At 33.2% G+C, this 24,509-nt stretch overlaps 1 protein-coding gene across 1 annotated transcript; it reads left to right on the top strand.

The window, feature by feature from the left end:
- The first annotated feature begins 258 nt into the window (after positions 1 to 258).
- On the top strand, positions 259 to 5,483 carry LOC134706319 (uncharacterized). Its single transcript, XM_063565158.1, has 6 exons — positions 259 to 1,111; positions 2,179 to 2,351; positions 2,540 to 2,625; positions 3,209 to 3,300; positions 4,228 to 4,337; positions 4,988 to 5,483. Exons 2-6 carry the CDS (start codon positions 2,265 to 2,267, stop codon positions 5,300 to 5,302), a joined length of 690 nt encoding a protein of 229 aa, XP_063421228.1. The 5' UTR covers positions 259 to 1,111; positions 2,179 to 2,264; the 3' UTR covers positions 5,303 to 5,483.
- Positions 5,484 to 24,509: the final 19,026 nt, after the last annotated feature.

Here is a 24,509-nt window from a genome sequence, read left to right as displayed (position 1 = left end):
AATTGAATAAAATTGAGATGGAAATGGTTAATGTGTCAAAGAGACAACAACCCGACCATAGAGCAGACAATGCAGCGAGAAATTATCTGCTTGATCAGAATATTTTTTTAGGAAAAAACTCGGTCCCTTAAAAGTTTATTATTTTTTTTAACATCTGTTACAATTTTTATTGACTTGATAATTGTACATAATATAATCAAATGAATAAAGGGAGATGATTACGCACTTTTTAATATGCGACCTTAATTTACTGAAAGATAGAAAAAGGAAAATAATCATCAAATATCAAATGTAGTATATGAATGATAAAAACATGTATCATAATAAATCAGTCTCTTTTTTAACCGTCAAATATCTATACATGATAATATTGAAAGATTTCTTGAACTGGTAATTAAACAATATTGTTCATGCAATGTATACAAATACTTTGATCTGTAAATGAGTAGCACAATGTTAATTTTGAAGCTCCTTTCTGAACCATTATCACAATTGTTGCAAATAATTATTTTCTCCGTCCCATTCACTAACTATTGTATGACTAACTAGAAAGGAGGAGTGCTTTTGTTAATATGTCAAATACGGAAGCTTTGATCCCTTATACACATAGAGATGAAGAACTTTGATGTCATCGAGGATCACTGTAAATTGCATAGGATAAATCTGTTTCTGGTCATGTGGCATGCAGTTGTAACAACTGCAAGTTGGCTATAAAGATCAGAATATATACACATATTCATTTATATAAAAATTTACTCTCTAAACACGAACTCCGAATTCTAAGATTTGCACATACCTCAAAATGTCAACTTTCAACTCTTTGATGTCTTCTGATGAGGATCCGGATATTGGGGACAGCAGCATGCATTTGTTCCTTGAGTCATCACAGACTTCAGAAGTCCCAGAGCAAGGAAGAAGCCCAAGTCCAGCACAGATATGGAGGCCACATTTTGAGAGTCCAGGTATAGCAAATAGCCCAGTCACAGTTTCATCAGGTGCTTGTGGAGGGCCACTAGATACTCCTCGCTCGTATACCCGACAAACCAGTACCCCTTTACTGGGTAGAGTGCAACAAGAAAACACTTCACGTATATCCAGCTCGTGTATTAAGGTACTTCACTTTATAACTTATGAACATATGTGTGTAACCAATTGAAGTAATAAATTGACATACTTCCACGATATATAATGACGATTGGGAATTGATAGGCATGAATGAGGCGATATTATAATTTTATCATTTTGTGGCGTGGTCATTTCCATTTTAGATTTGATAAGGATACTTTTATCAGTTTAATGATATTTCATTTTGATTGATGTGACAGCTTTTACGGTTCCTTGAATGAATGCTTTGGTTAAGGTTGTACCTAATACTACAGGGAGATAACTCCGAAATTCAATTAAACGTTTTAATAACTTTTTTTTAAATATTAGGCTTCTTAGTCAAACTGCTTTATAACCAATGAAATTTTTCTTATAAAATGGTTGATTCAAATTTTTGATTTTTTAAAATTTTTTGTCAAAGGGTCAAAGTAAACATTTTGTCAAAATTTTAAGAAAATTTAACGAGCCAAATTAATATTTATATTAGTCAAGGTGTTGGGTACGTACAACCTGGAGATTAAAAATGTATTATCTTAAGTGCTAGTATAAACGCCAATATATATATATATATATATACATAAAGGTCTTTCGCTAAAAGGAAACTAAGCTGGAGAAAATCTATTTCTTTTATTTGAAGGCATTACACGTTCAATTTTAAATATAACCGCTTCATATATTATATTTAACAAGGTTATGTCGCACATTTAATTGATAATTTTTTCAAAAAAAAATAAGAATTATATATTAACTGCACAGCCACAGTTTGTTTGCCCTGTCTGAAAAAAAGCGAAGTGCATATTGTCATATGAATTATCTCTTCTTGTACGAAATTAAAATTGACAGTATTTCAAACAAACTAAAAAAACGCAATTTATACTTAAGTTTTGTAGGCAATAGGGTTATGTACATGGTTATTTTTAAGATCTCATGCTATTCTTTTTTTCAATAACTTTCAATCATCATATTTATGTTCAAGTCTAATCCACGGTGCAATACTATAAATTGACACATGATTGGTGAATTATTAATAATACCAATGAAAGTTTAAATATATCAACATATTTGTATTTTCAGACACTTGAGAAGTTATTTGACAATCAAGGACATTTCTCCAAGAACAGTTTGTCAAACAAAATGCTCTTGTTGGAGAATGCCTTTCCATGTTAAAAACTTTGGAAAAAAGACCAGAAAATGGAAAGCAGCTGAATAAAAGTAAAAATGAGATTCACGTGCCTGCATATATAAAGGTATTTCATTTCTTACTGTTGTTTTATTTAATGTCACTTGGAATCAACTAGTAGCCTTAACCAATCAAATATTCAGTTATCAATATACATGTATGCATACAGTCATGATGATACAGTGTAATCAATTAACATACTTGTTTTCATTTTTTTTTATACATTACTCATCATTCGAAATAAACTTTTTACAGCAATCTGTACGTGACGGATTTAAACATAATAAGAGAGCAAATGGGTTAAAGTGGACCACAAAAACTGCAGCCGGTACAGTACTTAAGTGAGTATAACATGTATCTTAAAACAGCAATCGAATACCTAGTCCGAGATGACTTTGACATCTGAAGACCTTTTAAGAACTTGCTTGGGCAGTGGGACGGAAGAGCACACTCCTTATAGAAAACAGAGAAATTGCTGGCTTAGACTTAACGCGGCATATTTATTAAAAATTAAAGCAATCATATACCATCCGATTCCTCATTCAATGATGTGGATTATGGTCGTTCTATTGCGTCCAAGGAGTCGCTGTACCTATATGTTGCCAAACAAAAGTATAGCAATGTACGGATGGATGTTATTTTTTTTATTTATTTATTTTTTTTTAAATATTTTGTTATCAAATCAAAACGTTTCTGCCTTTTATGAACTGTATAGCCCGCCTTTTAATTAAGTGTCCCCTGTATGCAACGTAAATGCACCTACATGTATAGTGACAATTCTTTTTTTTTAATATAAAGGACAAGGAAGGCTAGTCCACATTTTTTCCTTCTGTTACAAGTATGTTTAAAGTATCAATAAACGAACTATATGAGTTTAATTTCAAAATAAGGAAATTGATGATGAACATATTCTTATATTCAAAGATGCAATTCTGAAGAAAATAAAGCAATGACAGAGGCGATTTTGATCTATGTGAAGGGTCAGCATCAAACTGTTGAAGAGGGTGTGATCAGGAGTAAGTACATCTATAGCTGCAGCACTTATACTTATAATATTTTGTAACAGTCGTTATAGGCGATCAAAGTTACCTATCCAATGCGTTTTATCACTTGTTTCCTAAAGTTATGATTGTATGGTGGATTGGGAATTACTTTTTTCAAACGACCCCCCCCCCCCCCCCCAAAAAAAAAAAATCCAACCAAACACCAAAACAAACAAAACAACAAAAACAATATCAAATAAACGCGCTTAGTAAAAAGTGAAAAGAATGATTCGATCATCCCCAAATTCCTCCATGAATATCATATGGCCGTCAATTTACGACAGTATCCGATTTCTTTCTTTACCCTAATTTATTAATTGTCATTACTACATCGCTTTTTTTCCGACGTAGTCGGTATAGTTTCGGTTTGTGTCCTTTGAACTTAAGGACGCTTAACTATGGCAACAGAATACACATGCTCTAAAATCCCTCAACTTTTAACTTTTTATATAAAAAAGAAGATGTGGTAATGCAAATGAGACAACTTTCCACTAGAGACCAAAATTACGCAGATATTAACAACTATAGGTTACCGTACGGACTTAAACAATGAGCAAAGCCCATACCGCATAATCAGCTATAAAAGGCCTCGAAATGACAATGTATAACAATTCAAACGAGAAAACTAACAGCCTAATTTACGTACAGAAAATGAACGAAAAACAAAAATGTAACATATACACAAACGAAAACCAATGAATCACTGGCTCCTGAAATATTGGCGGGATCCCAACTCTCCTCAGTTTGTTTATCAATGCGTAACATGTATGGATCTTTAATTCAAACTGTACTGGTGTTCGAGGCGTTATTCTGGTTTTTTTTTATTATTTCATGTAGGCTTTGGCACTGAAGTATTAATTTTAGGTTTGATATTTTCACATAGTTATTTTTTTTCTGCAGGTGGGATTGAAACGTATTTCAATTCTGTTAAACAGAAGGAGATAATGGAGTTAACAGGGAAAAAGAAAGAACATAATAGAAAAATGGTTCTCTATGGCCGAAAACACAGGGTATGTACTAAATAAATACTTGAGACAGTTTTAGTCATCTGGATAAGGAATAAACATCGGCGATAATTATTCTTAAGATAGGAATTTCAATAAAGATTGATTAAAGACACATTGAAACTTATATAACAGTAAGGAGATGTTTGATGCTTTTGATGAGTTCAAATGAATTAAACGTAATCAATTTGTTGTAGGCAGTTTGATTTAGAGATTTGAAGGTTCATGTATCATTTCCGTATATTATGGTTAATTCATGGTTTTCATAGGTAAATATTTTTTTGTAAATGAGAAAATTACCATTTTAACAAATCGCTTACTCAGAGACGGGTCCGGATTTTTCTGAATAAAAGGAGAGCGCCTTGTTTAAAATCTGTAAAAGAGGGGGACCCATTTTACCCTAAAATCACACTGTTTAATTTAATCCGAGTTAAGTGTCCCCGATGATACGCCTATGCTATATACGAAAACAACTAGTGTACAAGGTACCAATACTTAATAATTCGTTATTTATAGCGATTTCAATTTCGTTTGTTGATAGTGATGCAAGGGAAATAATCCAAATTATACATCAAGTGGTATTTACTTAAATTTTCATTTCACCATCTTCTGAGTTTAACATTTAAGGTATACTGTACATATGTATCGTTTTTCAGAAACTTATCAACCGAAGAAGAACCCTAAAAGAAAGAAAAATTGATCCAAAGGAGGAGGAAAGGTTCATGAAAGCATTGGAGATTGAAACCATGTCCTCAGAAGATTCCGATTCTGAGGACGATTCTATCTTCGTTACACGTCCTCTGTCGTGGGTGTCGACAGAGTTTAAACAGCTGATACAGCGTTTGGATAGAAAATACGATCGTATGTTAAATGCTATGGGGAAGAGATTAAAATCCAAAAGAACAGTCGGGGAGCCTTCAGATAGACCGTGTCCCAAAAAGCCCAAGGGACTGGAGTGGATGTTTGGCTAAGGTGATATGGAGTTTTGACCATCAGTCATTTCAGATACATGTACATGTACTAATAAACATTTTGACATGCATACATGGTCTTGTTTAACTTATTACGACGAATTAATTTGAACTTATGTTGCCGTCTCGTTTCATTTTATTAAATTGTGTTTATATTCAGTTTTAGCTAAACATGAAAAGAACCACGGGTCATTCTCCCTTAACGTAAAACCATTTGATATGCTTGGTGGGAAAGGGAAGCGGCGGATTGACACACACGCGCTGCACACAAACATATTTTCACTTGTGTACACAATTGTTTATTTTTTGTAAATTTTTTTTCGCTTGGATCTATTCTTTCAATAATGTACATGTTTATTTTTAAATGAAATGTAGCATGTGTATGTCATTGATTATGATGTGTTATTCATTTGTTTTGTCTTATCATTTTTGTCCACTAAAACTTTTAATCAATTCACAAAATTCATTACATTTATTTTTATGGTTTTTATAAATACGCTGACTTCTCGAAAAAAAGAAATCATAAATTTAATGTAAAAAATGAATATAGAAATATAATGAACACGTTTTCAGGTTTGATCAGAATGTGATGCCAAATATGTAACACTTCTTCAAACATGTAGCCATTTGAATGTGTATAATAAAGAATATGACCACATAAAATGTATTTACTTTATTATTTATACTTGTAAATAGCTTGTTCCGGGGCTTCTTGTGTAAATAAGAAAAATATAATTTCAGAGTTTTATATTGCAAAATGTACTTCTTGAGTATCGGAACTTTGATATAGGTGTGCTGCTCGATTTTGGTGTTTATCGTTGCAATTTCGTGATTCTAATTGTTTGATGTGAAAATGTTCTCAGTGCAGTCTTTTCTAAGATTCATAGTCCAGAGTCTTCTGATTACTGATTGATCGAATTACCTTTGCTGAGTCAAAGTGTCGGTGTCTTTTTTTAACGTTTTTTAACGTTTACAACATGTAACGCAAAATGCAACTCTTTTTTTTTCTTTTTTACCTCATTCCTGAACAAAAAACGACAAATGACATAAAGGCGTTTAGCAAGTCAAGATACACCTGAAGCTTGAAACTTTTACAGCCATATAGTACAGCAAAGGAGTAAGTTCGGTAAGGGCCATATTTGGCCCCAATTATGAAGTTCATAGTTACGTGACAATACATGTTTTAAGTTGCCTTAAAGACATGTTAGAAAGTTAAACAGACCTGTTTTTGTCAAAATTTAATTCTTACACGTTGATTTTTACATCCAAACAAGGTCAAAATAAGGGATTTTGGTGAAATTTGACAAATCAGCTAGATTTCAACCCAATGAAGGACCAGGAAACATAGAGCGCAGGCGTCGACAAGCTTAAGATTCAAATAAGACATGTGAAATGTATTTACTAACATTATTTTAAAAGATTTTTGTTGTCGACGTATGCGCTCTATGTTTCCTGTCCAATAATCTATGAAAATTTACCCATTTTCATTGATTTTTCGGGAAAAATCAATATGAGTACAACTTGTGACGTCATAATGAAACAGAGAAACGTAAAATTTTCAACAAAATAGTTTATATCCTTGCTAGTCAATGTATTTGCTGTTATTTATCGTGATATTGGTCGATAAATCTGAATTTGAAATTTACGCTGAAAAAGGGGGCCATTTTAGGACCTTATCGAACATACTCCTTTGTGCAAGAGGTTATGGCCTAAGTCTCACTTAACCATCTTTATAAAAATACAAACACTCTTGTTAATTGTGAATCTTGTAGATTTGTAAATCATCAAACTATCAACATATTTACACACACCCCTTCCCCTTTTAAACGCTTATAACAATCGTAAAAAAAACAACAAACGAACAAACACACAAACAAACAAAAAAGGAAGAAAGAAGTTACTTAGAACATTTGAAACAGTTTATTGCGGGTAATAAATTGATATTAAATATTAAATTTACTGGCAATTACATATGAATAATTTTCAAATTTACGAAAATTTAACAATATTTAATTTAGTATATAATAAGTTTATTCTCATTATTGCATTTGTAAACTTGAAATTTAATTTACAGTAAATGGTTTAAATCAGAAAAATAAAGACATTTGTTCTGCTTTAAATTTCTAATTTTATTAAATTTACTTAAATTTTCCCTAATTTAAATTTCTCATTTAAATAGGTTTACTGCAATTTAAAAGAAAATAAATTTTAGATTTATACAACTTTAAAAATATATGTAAATTGGGTTTATTCTTAAAAGTTTATTGGTTATATTAAACTTAAAGTAAATACGGTGTAAATAAGATATTTTCAAATGGATTATACTAATGATATATTTTGAAATTTTAAATTTATGTTAGCTTTTATATGGATATAATTTTCTAATAAATGCATCATTTCATGACTTTTAATTTTTGAAAAAAACCTAAGGATTTTCGTATCCCAGGAATAGATTACCTTAGCTGTATTTTGCACAACTTTTTGGAATTTTGGCTATTCAATGCTCTTCAACTTTGTACTTGTTTGGCTTTTAACTTTTTTGATCTGAGCGTCACTGATGAGTCTTATGTAGACGAAACGCGCGTCTGGCGTATTAAATTATAATCCTTGTACCTTTGATAAAGATTAATACCACTGAGTCGATGCCACTGCTTGGGGACGTTTCGTCCCCGAGGGTATCACCAGCTCAGTAGTCAGCACTTCGGAGTTGACAGGAATATCAATTATATGGTCATTTTTATAAATTCCCTGTTACAAAACTTTGAATTTTTGAAAAAAAAACTAAGGATTTTCGTATCCCAGGAATAGATTACCTTAGCTGTATTTTGCACAACTTTTTGGAATTTTGGCTATTCAATGCTCTTCAACTTTGTACTTGTTTGGCTTTTAACTTTTTTGATCTGAGCGTCACTGATGAGTCTTATGTAGACGAAACGCGCGTCTGGCGTATTAAATTATAATCCTAGTACCTTTGATAAATATTAATACCACTGGGTCGATGCCACTGCTGGGGGACGTTTCGTCCCCGAGGGTATCACCAGCCCAGTAGTCAGCACTTCGGGGTTGACAGGAATATCAATTATATGGTCATTTTTATAAATTTCCTGTTACAAAACTTTGAATTTTTGAAAAAAACCTAAGGATTTTCGTATCCCAGGAATAGATTACCTTAGCTGTATTTTGCACAACTTTTGGGAATTTTGGCTATTCAATGCTCTTCAACTTTGTACTTGTTTTACTTTTAACTATTTTGATCTGAGCGTCACTTATGAGTCTTATGTAGACGAAACGCGCGTCTGGCGTATTAAATTATAATCCTAGTACCTTTGATAACTATTTACACCACAGGGTCGATGCCACTGCTGGTGGACGTTTCGTCCCCGAGGGTATCACCAGCCCAGTAGTCAGCACTTCGGTGTTGACATGAATATCAATTATATGGTCATTTTTATAAATTTCCTGTTACAAAACTTTGAATTTTTGAAAAAAAAAATAAGGATTTTCGTATCCCAGGAATAGATTACCTTAGGTGTATTTTGCACAACTTTTTGGAATTTTGGCTATTCAATGCTCTTCAACTTTGTACTTGTTTTACTTTTAACTATTTTGATCTGAGCGTCACTGATGAGTCTTATGTAGACGAAACGCGCGTCTGGCGTATTAAATTATAATCCTAGTACCTTTGATAACTATTTACACCACTGAGTCGATGCCACTGCTGGGGGACGTTTCGTCCCCGAGGGTATCACCAGCCCAGTAGTCAGCACTTCGGAGTTGACAGGAATATCAATTATATGGTCATTTTTATAAATTCCCTGTTACAAAACTTTTAATTTTTGAAAAAAACCTAAGGATTTTCGTATCCCAGGAATAGATTACCTTAGCTGTATTTTGCACAACTTTTTGGAATTTTGGCTATTCAATGCTCTTCAACTTTGTACTTGTTTGGCTTTTAACTTTTTTGATCTGAGCGTCACTGATGAGTCTTATGTAGACGAAACGCGCGTCTGGCGTATTAAATTATAATCCTTGTACCTTTGATAAAGATTAATACCACTGAGTCGATGCCACTGCTGGGGGACGTTTCGTCCCCGAGGGTATCACCAGCCCAGTAGTCAGCACTTCGGAGTTGACAGGAATATCAATTATATGGTCATTTTTATAAATTCCCTGTTACAAAACTTTGAATTTTTGAAAAAAAAACTAAGGATTTTCGTATCCCAGGAATAGATTACCTTAGCTGTATTTTGCACAACTTTTTGGAATTTTGGCTATTCAATGCTCTTCAACTTTGTACTTGTTTAGCTTTTAACTTTTTTGATCTGAGCGTCACTGATGAGTCTTATGTAGACGAAACGCGCGTCTGGCGTATTAAATTATAATCCTAGTACCTTTGATAAATATTAATACCACTGGGTCGATGCCACTGCTGGGGGACGTTTCGTCCCCGAGGGTATCACCAGCCCAGTAGTCAGCACTTCGGGGTTGACAGGAATATCAATTATATGGTCATTTTTATAAATTTCCTGTTACAAAACTTTGAATTTTTGAAAAAAACCTAAGGATTTTCGTATCCCAGGAATAGATTACCTTAGCTGTATTTTGCACAACTTTTTGGAATTTTGGCTATTCAATGCTCTTCAACTTTGTACTTGTTTTACTTTTAACTATTTTGATCTGAGCGTCACTTATGAGTCTTATGTAGACGAAACGCGCGTCTGGCGTATTAAATTATAATCCTAGTACCTTTGATAACTATTTACACCACAGGGTCGATGCCACTGCTGGTGGACGTTTCGTCCCCGAGGGTATCACCAGCCCAGTAGTCAGCACTTCGGTGTTGACATGAATATCAATTATATGGTCATTTTTATAAATTTCCTGTTACAAAACTTTGAAATTTAAAAAAAAAAACTAAGGATTTTCTTATCCCAGGAATAGATTACCTCAGCTGTATTTTGCACAACTTTTCGGAATTTGGGCTATTCAATGCTCTTCAACTCTGTACTTGTTTGGCTTTTAACTATTTTGATCTGAGCGTCACTGATAAGTCTTATGTAGACGAATCGCGCGTCTGGCGTATTAAATTATAATCCTAGTACCTTTGATTACTATTAGTGAGACACAGATAATGCCCAAGCTTTTATATAACGTTATAAAGAATCATTGCCCAAGAACGGTTACGCCACCAAATTCACACTTGATTTGTGTTTTATGGTATTACGTTTCATAAAATTTGGTTGAGGCAAATACAATAAGAGAACGGAAACTAATTATTAAGACGTACGTATACGTACTTATGGACGGACAAGGGTAACTTATAATGCTTCCTCCAATAAAGTGGGAAATTCAGACGTTTTAACATTGAAAGAGTACACATCCGACAAACGCCAGACTATTCCTACGACCCCTATGATATCAAGTCGATCTGGTCTTGCCAATTTCAGGCTAAGATTGAGTGTAGTTGATTAGATCTAGCTAGTCGAATATAGATCGTGTAGAGATCGTGTATTGGTCGGAGCAATCGAATATGTATTCAATTAGTGGTCGGGTTGGAGTCGTGATGGAGCCATCAAGGAGTAAAGAATGGTCGAGTTAAGATCATGTACAGTCGGGTCGGGTAAAAGTCGTTAACATGCCAGATCAAGAATTTGGTCACGCTTGGTGGCGAAAATTTGGACAATCGGGATCATCGAGTTGATCTGATAGGCAGTGTGAAAAGTACGTTTATATACGTCCTAACAAATAATTTTTTTTTGCGTCAACCAAATTTTATGAAAGGTAAACACAATTAATGGTTTTATCATTAAAAAACAGATCATGTGCGAATTTGGGTGGTGTCTCTTTTACCGTTCTTTGGTATTGACTCCCTATAATGTTATATGCATTATCTATGTCCCATTTGCACATTATCCGTTTATTTTGTTCGATTCCTTAGTTCATAGAAGGTGTGAGTAAAATATATAAATTTAAAATATCTACATGGAATTAAAGCAGTTCGATTATTTGTGTGACGGAGCTTGAAGAGCGCGTAGAAGACGAGCAGAAGGTGTACATAGCAAAGTGCGCCGAGAGGTCTAGGTGATGCAGTAGCTGACACGGCGACCACTGTGTGGGCAGTAAAATCACAAAAATACTTAGTTTAAACATATTTTATTGCTGAATTAAAGCAAAATGGATTAGACACAAGTAAATCATACATATAAAGTCTTCTCCACAAAAATACTTAACTCACAGACACATTTAACATGAAAAGTTCCTAATCAAATGGTAAAATCAAAAGGATGAGAGACTTGCAGGAGCTCAACAAAGAAGACCCTAATAGTTATAAAAACTCCCTGAAAGATAAGTGGGACGCTGATTTGTTATGGAAGTTTTACTGCTCTTTTCTTGAAAACGACACCACAAAAGGAGACTTGACACTGGATTGGTACTGGATGTTAGATAGCAATATACACAAACGTTACCATCCTCTTTTCATTGCTTTCTAAAAAATTAAGCCTACTGTTTGTGGAATATATCACGGGTGCCATTCGGTTTATCTAGAGAAATGATCGTGAAAGAATATCTAACGGCGATCAAGTATTGAGAGATGATCGTGAAAGTTCTGGTAACGGATCGTGAAAGACACAGGGAGCACCTGAGATCACCCCTAGTTTTTGGTGGGGTTCGTGTTGTTTATTCTTTAGTTTTCTATGTTGTGTCATGTGTACTATTGTTTTTCTGTTTGTCTTTTTCATTTTTAGCCATGGCGTTGTCAGTTTGTTTTAGATTTACGAGTTTGACTGTCCCTTTGGTATCTTTCGTCCCTCTTTTAATGTACTTTCTTGTTCAGAATCTTTGAAAAAATCGCTTAATTTTCAAAACGCGGAACAAATCCGAACAAAAAAATATGTCTGTCAAAATGGTTTAACTTCCTCAACATAACTGTAAAATAAGATAGATAAAATATGCAGTATTTTATGAAGAAGAAAAAACACAAAAGGCGCAATGCATGTCTATGAAATTAATTACAAATAACACGCTTTCTGTACCTATAATGGTCATATTTCAGTCTATCGAGATATATTTGAAATTTCATCTTTGGTGTATCTGATAGTACAGTAAAATTAAGGTATGTTCTTCTCTTAAAAGCATTAATTTGTATATGAAAACCTTGAATTTGTTGAATATCCATCAAACTTGATCGTGAAAGATCAGGCAACGCATTATTTTGATCGTGAAAGATAATGTGTGACCAGACTTATTACTAGTAATCAGAAATCAGTATTTCTTTTACCATTTGATAAACCCTCAACTGGTTTAAGCTTGTGACTATTTTAATAAGAATGAACATTAAAGCTATTTTTTTTTTATTCAACACTTTACCTAGAAAGTTAAAAAAAAAACAACAACTAAAAACGTCTCTAAATAAGTTTGAAAGATTCAGCTCTGAGAATCTGTCAAGTTCAATTCAGGCAGACCGACACTATTTAGCCAATAATATGGATATGCATCGTTTAAACCAAAATAATTTCCATAAAAAAAAATTACAGCAAAACAGCATCTTTCATGAGTAATTTGAGATTGAACTATAACCAACATTTTGTGCAACAGTACTTTCTTAAGTTCTGTATATATAACGCAGATGTGGATTGATTTAACTATATACTACAGACTATAGAATACCAGAGCGCAAATGCTGTAATGTCACGTTTGCTTTAATTTTTGGAACGTCTATAATATCAAGGGTGTACTAGAAGTGTCAATTGCGCTTAGTGTATTTTTGTCCATCTGATGAGCTTAGACATTTCAATTGAATTTTATAGTTCGTTCTTATGTTGAACTTTTATACCACTGTCTCAGTTTATGGGAGGGTTGGGATCCCGCCAACATGTTTAACCCCGTCACATTATTAATGTATGTGCCTGTCCAAAGTCAGGAGCCTGTAGTTCAGTGGTTGTTGTGTGTTTATGTGTTGCATATTTGTTTTTCGTTCATTCTTTTTATACAAATAAGGCCGTTAGTTTTCTCGTTCGAATTGTTTTACATTGTCATATCGGGACCTTTTATAGCTGACTATGCGGTATGTGCTTTGCTCATTGTTGAAGAACGTACGGTGACCTATAGTTGTTAATGTATGTGTCATTTTGGTCTCTTGTGGATAGTTGTCTCTATGGCAATCATACCACATCTCCTTTTTTTTAAAATTAGGATTGTCAATGATTCATACAAAGAGTGCAAGGTCAGATGAACCATGACATACAGATCTCTACAAATATTCCTTAGACCAAATAAATGTGTTCCGGTCCTTACAATGCATTAGAAACTGACAAATGTAAAAGTTATGCTTGGCCAATTAATTCGAAACATAAGGTCTAAAGTATATGAACCCTGACAGACAGCCAGACATAGACATCTGACTATCATTCAATATATCAAAAGCAATTGACGTCATCATGGTCATATATGAAACATGCAGACAGACATGTACACCATACACTAAATACCATGGCGCTATAACATACAGGTATATATTCAAAAAGCTAAACAACATAAAACGAACAATGCCGAATGATGCATGATAGTGAATTCGATGTTATTTGATACCTCTCAATCATAACAACAGACAGTTATCCTAAAGTTTAACGAATCTGCGATACGGACTTGACCACAAAAATGAATCTTCATCCATGCATGAAATAAGGCATCTTCGGGGTCAGGTTAATCCTGTCTGACGGACATGTATTTTATAGGATCCAATATACAAAATGTGGGTATCCTATAGCTCGTGATAAGTGAGTACTTCACATGACAATAAAAAGCTTCATCCTACAATCAAACAACTATTTTACATTTCATTTTCTGAAAATATTAATACTTTGAAAAGCTTAAACCTATTGAGGATGTTGACCTATATAGCTTTTCTCAATACCAATAACAAATATCAACTATGATATAATTGAAGAATAATTTGAACGTCTTTGTTTCATCAGATCTTTCACGATCCTTTTCACGATCTTCAAAAATGCGGTACGTGATCTTTCACGATCCGAAAAATCATTTTTTGTGTAAATAGTTCTTTATTTACCAAGTTTCAGATTATGTTTATACAAAATAACTATAACAACCATTTGATTAATTCAAATAGAATGCCCTTATTCGTATAAAAGTAGGTTTTCTAGTCGAATTTGTGAAAAAGTCATGTTTGTTTACATTTTTTATGTCATTGAAATGTCTAGAAGCATCTGCCTTTTGTTGTTTTGTAATAAACATGTACTTTTGAAACTGGATATTCTCACATATCGATCATAATGTTGAACCATTTTGACAGACAGTTTTATTTTGTCGTAAATTTGTCTGTGTAATGGATTAAATTAGAATATGTATTGACCTTTGATATGTCTTCTCGATTAAATGTCTTTCACGATCCGTTACCAGAACTTTCACGATCGTCTCTCCATACTTGACCGCCGTTAGATTCTCTTTCACGGTCATTTCTCTCGATAAACCGAATGACACCCGTTTATATGTGCATATGTATGTAATCAGTATTTTCAATAGATCTGGTATCTAGTAGTTGAATGGTTAAAGATATTTCTTGTTTTTGTACAAAAATCTATCACAACAACCTGCTTGGTATGCTAAAAAAGATATTGCAAAATATTGCAAAAAAGGGTATAAAGACGTCACATATTTTCCCAAATTTTTGCCATAAATAATATTTCAATCCCCTGATGTGTTACCTTCTTCTAAAATTGTTAACATACATGCATATATATCAAGAATTTGACAAAAAATCATTGTCTTTCGTCTCATTTTTGTATAAAATTGCGTTATATACGTTTTTGTAAACATTCGACCGTACGGTGACATATACTAGTACTAGTAGTTGTTAATTTCTGTGTCATTTGGTGTCCTGTGGAGAGTTGTCTCATTGGAAATTATACTGCATCTTCTTAACTTTTTATGATACAAAAGTTCCTAAACAAACAGAAAATACGGACAGTCAAACAAATAATAGCCCATAAAACAGGTAAAATATAATACTGGTGGTCTTAAAAACCAACAGAATTACTGTAAAGGCTTATTTAGTCATCATCTGTATATTCATGGATTTTTAATGCACAACTACTTTCATATTTGAAAAATCCACTCAGGGGCCAATGCAAAATGCAGGATCTACATCGCTTCCGGAACACCTGATATCATCAAAGGTTTATTTGGGTTTCGTTTTGCTAAGTTTTTAGTTTTAAATGCTGTGGTATGTGTCTCTCTTATAAAATTCTACATCTCCTTGCAAAAGTACAGACGCGTACTGTACATGGAGGAGTTTGTGTACAGTTAAAAATAAATAGTTACTGTATAATATTTTGCGGGAGCAAAGTTATGAGAGTTAATCGGATTTTTAAAGAATCATGTAGCGTTCATGTGTACTCGTGTATGGTCGATTAGAGATCGAAGAAAGGTCGAATGTGGTCGCTTATAGATCGAGTCTTTGTCGATTTGGTCTGGGATGAAAAATTTATAGAAATAGCAGTGATCATGAAGCGATCGGGCATTGGTTGAGTTAATCTGGACAACATATCAAACAGGTTGACATTGGTCGGGAAATGATCGGACTTCAGTCGAGTAAAGGTCGAGATGATCGAGAACTAATCGGTCAAATATTTGTTTTCCGAACAAACTCGATCTCTACACGATCCTTTCCCGATAAATTCGACTGCTGTTTTACGAGTTCTCGATCTCTTCTTGAGTGACTGGCTTCTCGATCCTTACTCGAATGTTTTTGACATGTCAAAAATTCTCGGGTGAAAAGTCAGATAGATGACGACCAAGGTAGACCACCCCGAACATTCTTGTCGATTGAGTCAGACCAGTCTCCCGATCGTTTAATCTGCTTTGATCGCTATAGATCGAGTTGGTCTGATCGGCAGTGTGAACCTAGCGTTTGACATGTCAAAAATTCTCGGGTGGAAAGTCAGATCGATGCCGACCTGTCGAATAAGTCAGATCAGTCTACCGATTGCTTAATTTGTCTTGATCGAGATTAATCGAGTTGGTCTAATCGGCAGTGTGAACCTAGATCATTAAAGGGAAACTGCGTTAGATGAGAGAAGACACAACGGGCTTCACCAGAGACGGACATTTCAGTGGACATCAAAACACAAGGAATGTAAATGGGAAAATGATGAAAACGTTTATACTTGAAACCATCAAAATCAATGTACTAACTGACATAAAAAAAATATGGATAAATGATAACATCAAGTGCATGGTAAAATGAAAGAAAAGAACACCCGTCACCTATAAATCAAAGTACTGAAGTACTTAACATCGGGAAACCGCAAGTTTTTGTGGGTGGTCACAGGCACTTGTCTCGCATCTCTATACCTGAAATGAGATTAATGTACAGAGATATATATTTGTTTCTAAGAAAGTACATACAGAAGACCTTTAATTTCTCGTTTAATTTTTTTTAATTTGTCATGACAGGACCTTTGGTAGCATGATATGCGGTATAGGTTTGGTCGTTGTTAAATGTTGGATTTGCAAATGTTCAAAAATTAAGATCAATTTGAACATTTCATATAAAATTTATCAAGAAAGATTACGGATACAGTGCAAAACAAAAAAAGTAGCTTGTCCAAATGAGACAAACAAAACTTAATTGCATCGTTTGATATGTTTTATCATTTGATTTGGCCATATGATTAGAGACTTTCCGTTTTGAATTTTCTCGGAGTTCAGTATTTTAGTGATTTTATTTTTTGCACCTAAATATTTACCTTCCAGCAATTACATTTCTAAACAACCTTTTTGAATAGTCTTACACTAGCCATTTTTGGCTCTTTAGACCATGCTCTTCGGGGGGGAACAAACGTAAAGGCTCCGTGTAAAAGGCCGTACTTTTAATTGTTTACTTTTTTTACATTGTGACATGGATGGAAAGTTGTTTCATTGGCAGTCATATCATATCTCCTTATTTACAACGTAATTCATTAGTCTATAAAATGTATAATAATGTAAAACCTAGTACTGGTAAATGGGTTAACATTGTAGAAGACTGGTTAAATAGATTAGACTTTTTTTATTTCATACTTTTGAGCACGTTAAAAGAAACTCTATAAATATTATCCAAAAAAAGGATAGTTGACGAGGCTTATCAAACTATGCACTGTTTTATTGTTGAATATGAAAAACTCAATTCCTTTTCTAAGACTGAAAGAAATGGAAAAATGGTCGATACATCAAAAACTGATAGATTTGTTAGTAAATTTAAACTCAGTGGTCATTCTCTAGCAATTGAAAGGGACGTTATTCCAATATTGAAAGAAAACAACGCATGTGCCTATTCTGTAATAGGCAAGACAATGAGTATGGATACCAATGTTTTCTCAGTCTGTCAGTATGTAAATGCTATAAATCATTTAGGAATACCTATATACAAAAATCGAATACTTATTTTCATTTCAATTTGTTTAAATTGAAATTAGCTAAAACACTAAGGCATTTGAAATATAAAATTATTTTGTCAGAACACTCAAACTTTTTAAAAAATTTCTAATCTGGATAAATTGTCTATTGTTCTAGCCAGTGACTGTGATAGTATTATTATTTATAGTGCCAAAATCTGCAAATTTATTTTAGTTAGAAGACGTCGATGTTTTACATCGTTAAACATTTTGTCTTAACTGTAAATTTAAGTATTTTAAGGATTTTTTTTTAATCTAGCTGTACAGTGATATTTATTATTATTAATTTTTAATATATACATAATAGATATATATATGTTTTAATCCCGTCTACCATAATTATTTTTAGAATGGCATTAATATTTTATATTATTGTATGTATTCGTGTATTATGTTATGTATTGTAATATTAATGGTGAGACGTAAATAAACTATCTTTTTGTAGAGAAAATTAGTATGGCGTTCATTATCACTGAACTAGAATATATTTGTTAAGGGGCCAGCTGAAGGACGCCTCCGGGTGCGGGAATTTCTCGCTACATTGAAGACCTGTTGGTGACCTTCTGCTGTTTTTTCTTCTATGGTCGGGTTGTTGTCTCTTTGACACATTCCCCATTTCCATTCATAATTTTATTTGTTGTATGACCACACTTTTGAATAGCATGTTGCCAGTCATTCTAATAATCACCACAAAATATATTGATGATTGTCTTTTATTGAGAAAATCGGTATATTTCTATTTTTTTATTATTTTTTTTCTATATGTTCGTGGACATTAATATTTATGCATCTGTCAATACATATTTGTAGTCTTCTTTTTCGTGTGAATACCACTGTTACTCTTAATTATTGTCAGTTTACTGCTAGTATTTCAATTGTACTGTATACAGTATGCCATAATTATGTAATGTCATTTTTTTTTGTGCTATTAACTGTTGTCTATTGTTATAGGCCGTAAGGTGACAATTAGTTGCTAACTTCTATGTCAAATATAAAAGAAGATGTGGTATGCATGATAGCCAATTGGACACTTCTCCATGCATAACAGATCAAATGACACAAACATTAACAGGTCCCGAAATTACAAATGTTAAGCAGTCGGTTTTTGGTTGAAGTTGTTTCATTGTCTATCATACCACATCCTCTGGTATTAACATTGTGTTAAAAACAACTAGCAAATCTGCATAAAAATCGTCAGTATGCTCTTCTTTCTGGGTTTGCTTGTTAGTTTTGATTTAACTGATTTTTAAATATATGATTTGTTATTTACGGCGAGCCTATAATCACTAGCCCTGGTTTGTTTCGGATAAAAAAAAAAGTTGCCAGTCCCTTGGAAACAAAAAAAGCTGACCTTTTGGCACAGCAAACATTATAATGTAGAATGTAAATGGAGGGATTGTGGTTGCATGACTTTCGTGACTTTCAAAAAGTAAAGACACACAATCAGCTCAGTTGAGGTCTGGGTCTAGCGTGTCAGTAAATCACTGCTAGTAAATTAATCCCTTGTTTAATTTATGTTGATCATTGTTATTTTGCTTTGATTCTTTTCTAACATTTTCTAACATCGGACTCTGACTTCTTTTAAATTGATTTTCACTGTGCGTTTTACGATGTGTTTATTTTTATTTTCACATTGGCTAGAGACAAAGAGGATGATTGTGATCTCACAACAAATTTTATATCGCCACAATTAGCGACTGTCGTTCTTGTAATAGTCTTGTGTGGTTATTAAATATTTTAGTTCAGTGTACAGTCCATTTTGATGAACTAGTATACATAATTGTATATGGACCAGCTGAAGCCTGCCTCCAATTGAAGGATGTTCCCACTACGTTGCAGACCCATTTAGGGGCCTCTAGCTGTATTCTGCTCTTTGGCGGAGTCGTTTAAAATAATACTTGGTTCCATTCTCTATTATATTCTCTATTTTGTAATCTAATAGAGGAACAAGAAACTCAGATAAACCATGGAGGAATAGTATTGTCAATCATCCGCACCATGTTCTAATTGTGAACAATAACTATTTTTGATTATAAGGTTATAAAGCTGATTTTGAGTTCACTTTCATGGTGAAATGTCAAACATTGCATGAAATCATATTCAGTTTACGATTTACAACAGATAAAAACCATTAGGAATAGTCTATTGAACTGAATGGATACAAAATGAACATTGCAGTTTTTGTCGAAACTGTCTGATTCTTAATGTATAGACAATAGGATCACATATTGCATTAATAAACAGAAACTGGTTTCCATATTTCATTGCTGTAGTGGTACTTGGTGTGTTTTCATTCAGAATAGCAACTAATGATGTACAACATCTGGGAAGAATAGAAACTAGACCCAGTACAATGATGAACCCCAGAGTAAACACATTTCGCTTCATTCGTTTGGTTGATTCCTTTCCATGACCAGTTTGACCTTGTGAACCTTGTTGACTTTGTGAACTAGAAGATGCCGGTGCAATTGCAATTTGATTTTTGTTATGTCTCCTTATGACACGTGCAATTGTTAGAGCATAAAAACCAACAGTAAGGATTGTTAATAGCATTGCAGGGATTTCAAATGCAAGTATTCTTACTGTAGATGATAAAACAACACAGGTATTTTCATTTCGTACGTGTTCTGTTATTGGCGCCATACTTGGATAGATGTGTGCAACAACGAAAATCAGTGTTATTGCTTTACCACTGGTTAATTGTTTCAACACTCTGTTAGACATTTGAAGCGTGGCATTAAATCGTTCCAAGCATATCGTCAATTTCTGATAAATTGAAAATAATACTGTTCCTGCACATAATACTTTCACTATTGTACATAAACTGGTATATGTGTTGACTGCAAGAGTGTTTTTTAAATATTCCTCAACAATTATAAACATGAGAAATTCTAAACCAATAACAGCATTACTAATGCTTAGATATAACGCCAGACAGTAAAATCGTTTCTTGCGCAAGGTCGTCGATCGCAGTAAAATTATAAAGGATAACACGTTCAGAACTACAGCCAACGTTGCCAGAAAGAAACCAAATGGTGCCATCATATCCATGATACGATCAAAGCAGTATTCTTGGTAGAAAAAATCTAATGCCACATTCTTCAGGTTAAATCTTTTCTGTTTTCCGTCAGCCTCAACATCTGTACAACACATGCAAGAAAAAGGAATCGATTAATAACCACACGACGTCAGCTTCAAAATCTGTACAACACATGAAAGAAATATGAATCGATTAATTACCACACGACCAATGGCCAGTGTATAACTTGTACTTTGTCAATTTAAGAGTGATAGCATTACCAATGTTTTATAATCAGTATGTTCAAGAATTAAAAAAAATCTAAAAGGATAAGTTTTAAACAATGAATAACAAAGTATTTTGTGTACACGTTGAGAAGATAAACGTTTGTGCATTTATTGTGTTACAAAAACGATATAAAACATTTATAGAAACATTATTAGATTACCATTAAGATTAACGTAAAGATTTTGTTTTGTTTTGCCTGAAACAGTTTTTTTTTGTCGTTCGGTCGTTATTCGTTTTCTCACCTAGAAGCGTTTTCAGTTTTCCGTTGACTTATGTTTTTGAATAACCATTTCCGGAATCTCTCGACTTTCTTTTGCAAACTTTAAAATAACAAGCAATAGGAAAATAGCTCTTATGTAAAAATAAGTGACTAAGAATTACAACACCATGACACGGTACCAACGTTTCAACATTGGAAAACTGAACGAAAATGTATGAATGTATTGTACATTTACCTTGTTTTAGCTCTTATGGCTTGAAAACTCTCAGAATTAGACATCAATGTGTGTACTATATGTATTTGTATATAATGATTTAAGGCTTAGTACATTGAAAATACTTTGACGATTAAAACCAAAATTTAATGAAAATAAATATTTTATGTATCATTATTTTTCAACAAATCGAAATCTCAAATTCCTTTTTTCTAAACTGAAGATCTTTTTGTTTAATCGAAGTATGTTCAACAAAAATAAATAAACAGCATACTCAAACTTTACAGATACCTTGTAAGAGTAATATTTCCACAGTAGCTTGGAACGTTAAGATAGAAGATATTTAAATGAATACTATCCAAAAGATCGGTGAACTTTGTGGTTTGTTTTCTAGATTCATATTTATCACATACTTATCATCATGTATTTGAATGTATAATGACAGGTTTAATGTATAGCATAACTAAATTATAGGAATGATCATATACAATTAAAGCTTTTCCCCTCTTTATTATTATAGTGTTTTCGCTATTATTATGTCCCGTCATAGCCATTATCAGTTATTAACCTTATTTTCATTATGACTAAGTAGTTTAAATCAATATTAGAGACGTTCATTTGATTTTCTGGGAGTGGATGCGTGTGAAGGGGGGTATATTTTTTTTCACGTCGCTTAGCCTGTTATATTAAAAGAGGACGAAAGATACCAAAGGGACAGTCACACTCATAAATCGAAAATAAACTGACAACGCCATGGCTAAAAATGAAAAAGACAAACAGACAAACAATAGTACACACGACACAACATAGAAAACTGAAGAATAAACAACACGAACCCCACGAATAACTTGGGGTGATCTCAGGTGCTCCAGAAGGGTAAGCAGATCCTGCTCCACATGTGGTACCCGTCGTGTTTACTCATGTTATAACAAATCCGATGGACATCATTTTTTCTTTTCATTTATCCTGTTTAAGGAAAGTTTTTCCGTGTAACAAGACCAGGATAATCATTTCAAAACTATTTCCTTTCCTTATAAAATTGAATGATCGAACTACTAATATACGAAATTCTGCAATATCAAGATTTGACGTATGTTGCCTACTGAAACTGTATCCTATGTATTAAGGTCAACCCTATACTTTTTAGCAGTATAATTTGTAATTTTATATTAAAGACCTGCATAGTCAGGCTAGCACACTAAGACAATATTAGAAATACATAAACCAGCTTCTCGGAAACCATTTGAAACAATAAAATCAAATGATGCACAAGGAATGGTTCTCTGTTAATTTTGAGTGTTTGACGCATATCTAAAAATCAAAGACGCCAGTGTAATATTCACAATTTGACTATGTATACACATTTATATTAGAAATACATACACATAAAATTTAGAATGGAATTTGGGGAATTTGTCAAAGAGGCAACAAACCGACCAAAGAGCAAAAAAGCTGAAGGCCACCAATGGGTTTCAAATACAGCAGGGAAATTCCGCACCTCTTAACAAAAATGTGTACTAGTTCAGTGTAATGGACGTCATACTAAACTGCATTAGTTCCTACTCGGACTTTGTAAAACGTCATCAGTGTCTTGAGTAGAAAGTTGGTGAACCAGGGGTATGTCAAAGAAAAGTTCATCGGAAGGTACCAAGACCTGGTTGATAAATATTCCGTATCAACTTCACAAATAATACATGATGGTTTTGATGTATATATTCTGCGTACTGGTGTTGTTTGTCACCTTAACAACGTGTTTTATCGCTCTTTCATTTGTATTTGTTCTATTAATAATATGACTTTTTTCTGTTGGATTGTTTTATGCAATATTTGACGTGGCTCGGTACTTATACATCCCGTCAATGTATTTGTATTGTCTTTCATTTTTTGGTGGTGTGTTTTGTATATGCAACTTTTTGTGTTTCTTTGGTTCTTATAACGTGACTCTGTACTTTATAAGATCCCGTCACTACGATATTGTTCTATTTCATGTCATTATGATATATTTCTATTATGAATTACAAAATGCGTTGAACCATAAACGTCAAAATCATTCAAGCGCGTAGTGGAATCAGTTATTTGTGGATTCTTATAAATTCTATATATAACTTTTGGACTATTTTAAATCTCGGTCTATTTCTGAAATTTTCTTGCATACTTTTGATTTTTTAACCCTGTATGCTAACTTTGCCTATGTGACATTTTAAAAATTGTTTGTATGTACATTTAACGACAAATATATGTGAAGTTTAAAATTTTCTGACGTCAGACACGCAAATCAATGAATGTGTTTGTAGATAAATATTTTTGTGTTAAACTTTCCTTTATAAATTGTTACACGATGATGACTGCTGTTCCCATATTGTGACTATTTTATTTATTGTGTCTGTTTAGTTAACGCATCATTGTAAATATAACGGAATTTGATGAGACTGTCATCAAAGTGAGAGGGTTAGCGCTTAGAACCAGGTTTAATCCACCATTTTCTACATTTGAAAATGCCTGTACCAAGTCAGGAATATGGCAGTTCTTGTCCATTCGTTTTGAATGCTTTTTGTATTTTAATTTTGCCATGTCATTATGGACTTTCCGAATTGATTTTCCTCTAAGTTCGGAATTTTTGTGATTTTACTTTTTGTATATCTGAAACCACCTCGTACATTTAAACCTTACAGAATATTGACTAAATGATACTACTTATTTTGAGGTGTCTTTGTCCATCAGATATCCAATATGGCTGTTATAGAAACATAATAGAAAACATTTAAAAACCTTTTCTCACAAATCTCCAGACTAGCTAATTAAAGAAAATGCATAAATGATACTAGGGTGGTGAACACTATGTACTAAATATTCATTGTAGTTTAGCCGAATAATTCAATCAAAAATTCGCTTAGTCGTGTAATTCCTGTTATATTATATTACGTGTTGTATTTTACACTTTTAGTATGTAAGTCCCAAAGAACCATGACTATTACTTACTATCCACACTGATCTGTGTCCACACTTGTTAG

This window comes from Mytilus trossulus, chromosome 1, assembly GCF_036588685.1.
Source record: "Mytilus trossulus isolate FHL-02 chromosome 1, PNRI_Mtr1.1.1.hap1, whole genome shotgun sequence".
NCBI classification, from domain to species: Eukaryota; Metazoa; Mollusca; class Bivalvia; order Mytilida; family Mytilidae; genus Mytilus; species Mytilus trossulus.
This window is presented reverse-complemented; position numbering and strand designations above follow the sequence as displayed.

Bases quoted from the DNA above. Each gene is read 5' to 3' on its own strand.
- LOC134706319 (XM_063565158.1), top strand. From the start codon at position 2,265: ATGTTAAAAACTTTGGAAAAAAGACCAGAAAATGGAAAGCAGCTGAAT. The intron at 3,301-4,227 runs GTAAGTACATCT...TTTTTTCTGCAG, and splicing joins TGAAGAGGGTGTGATCAGGA to GTGGGATTGAAACGTATTTC. The intron at 4,338-4,987 runs GTATGTACTAAA...ATCGTTTTTCAG, and splicing joins TCTATGGCCGAAAACACAGG to AAACTTATCAACCGAAGAAG.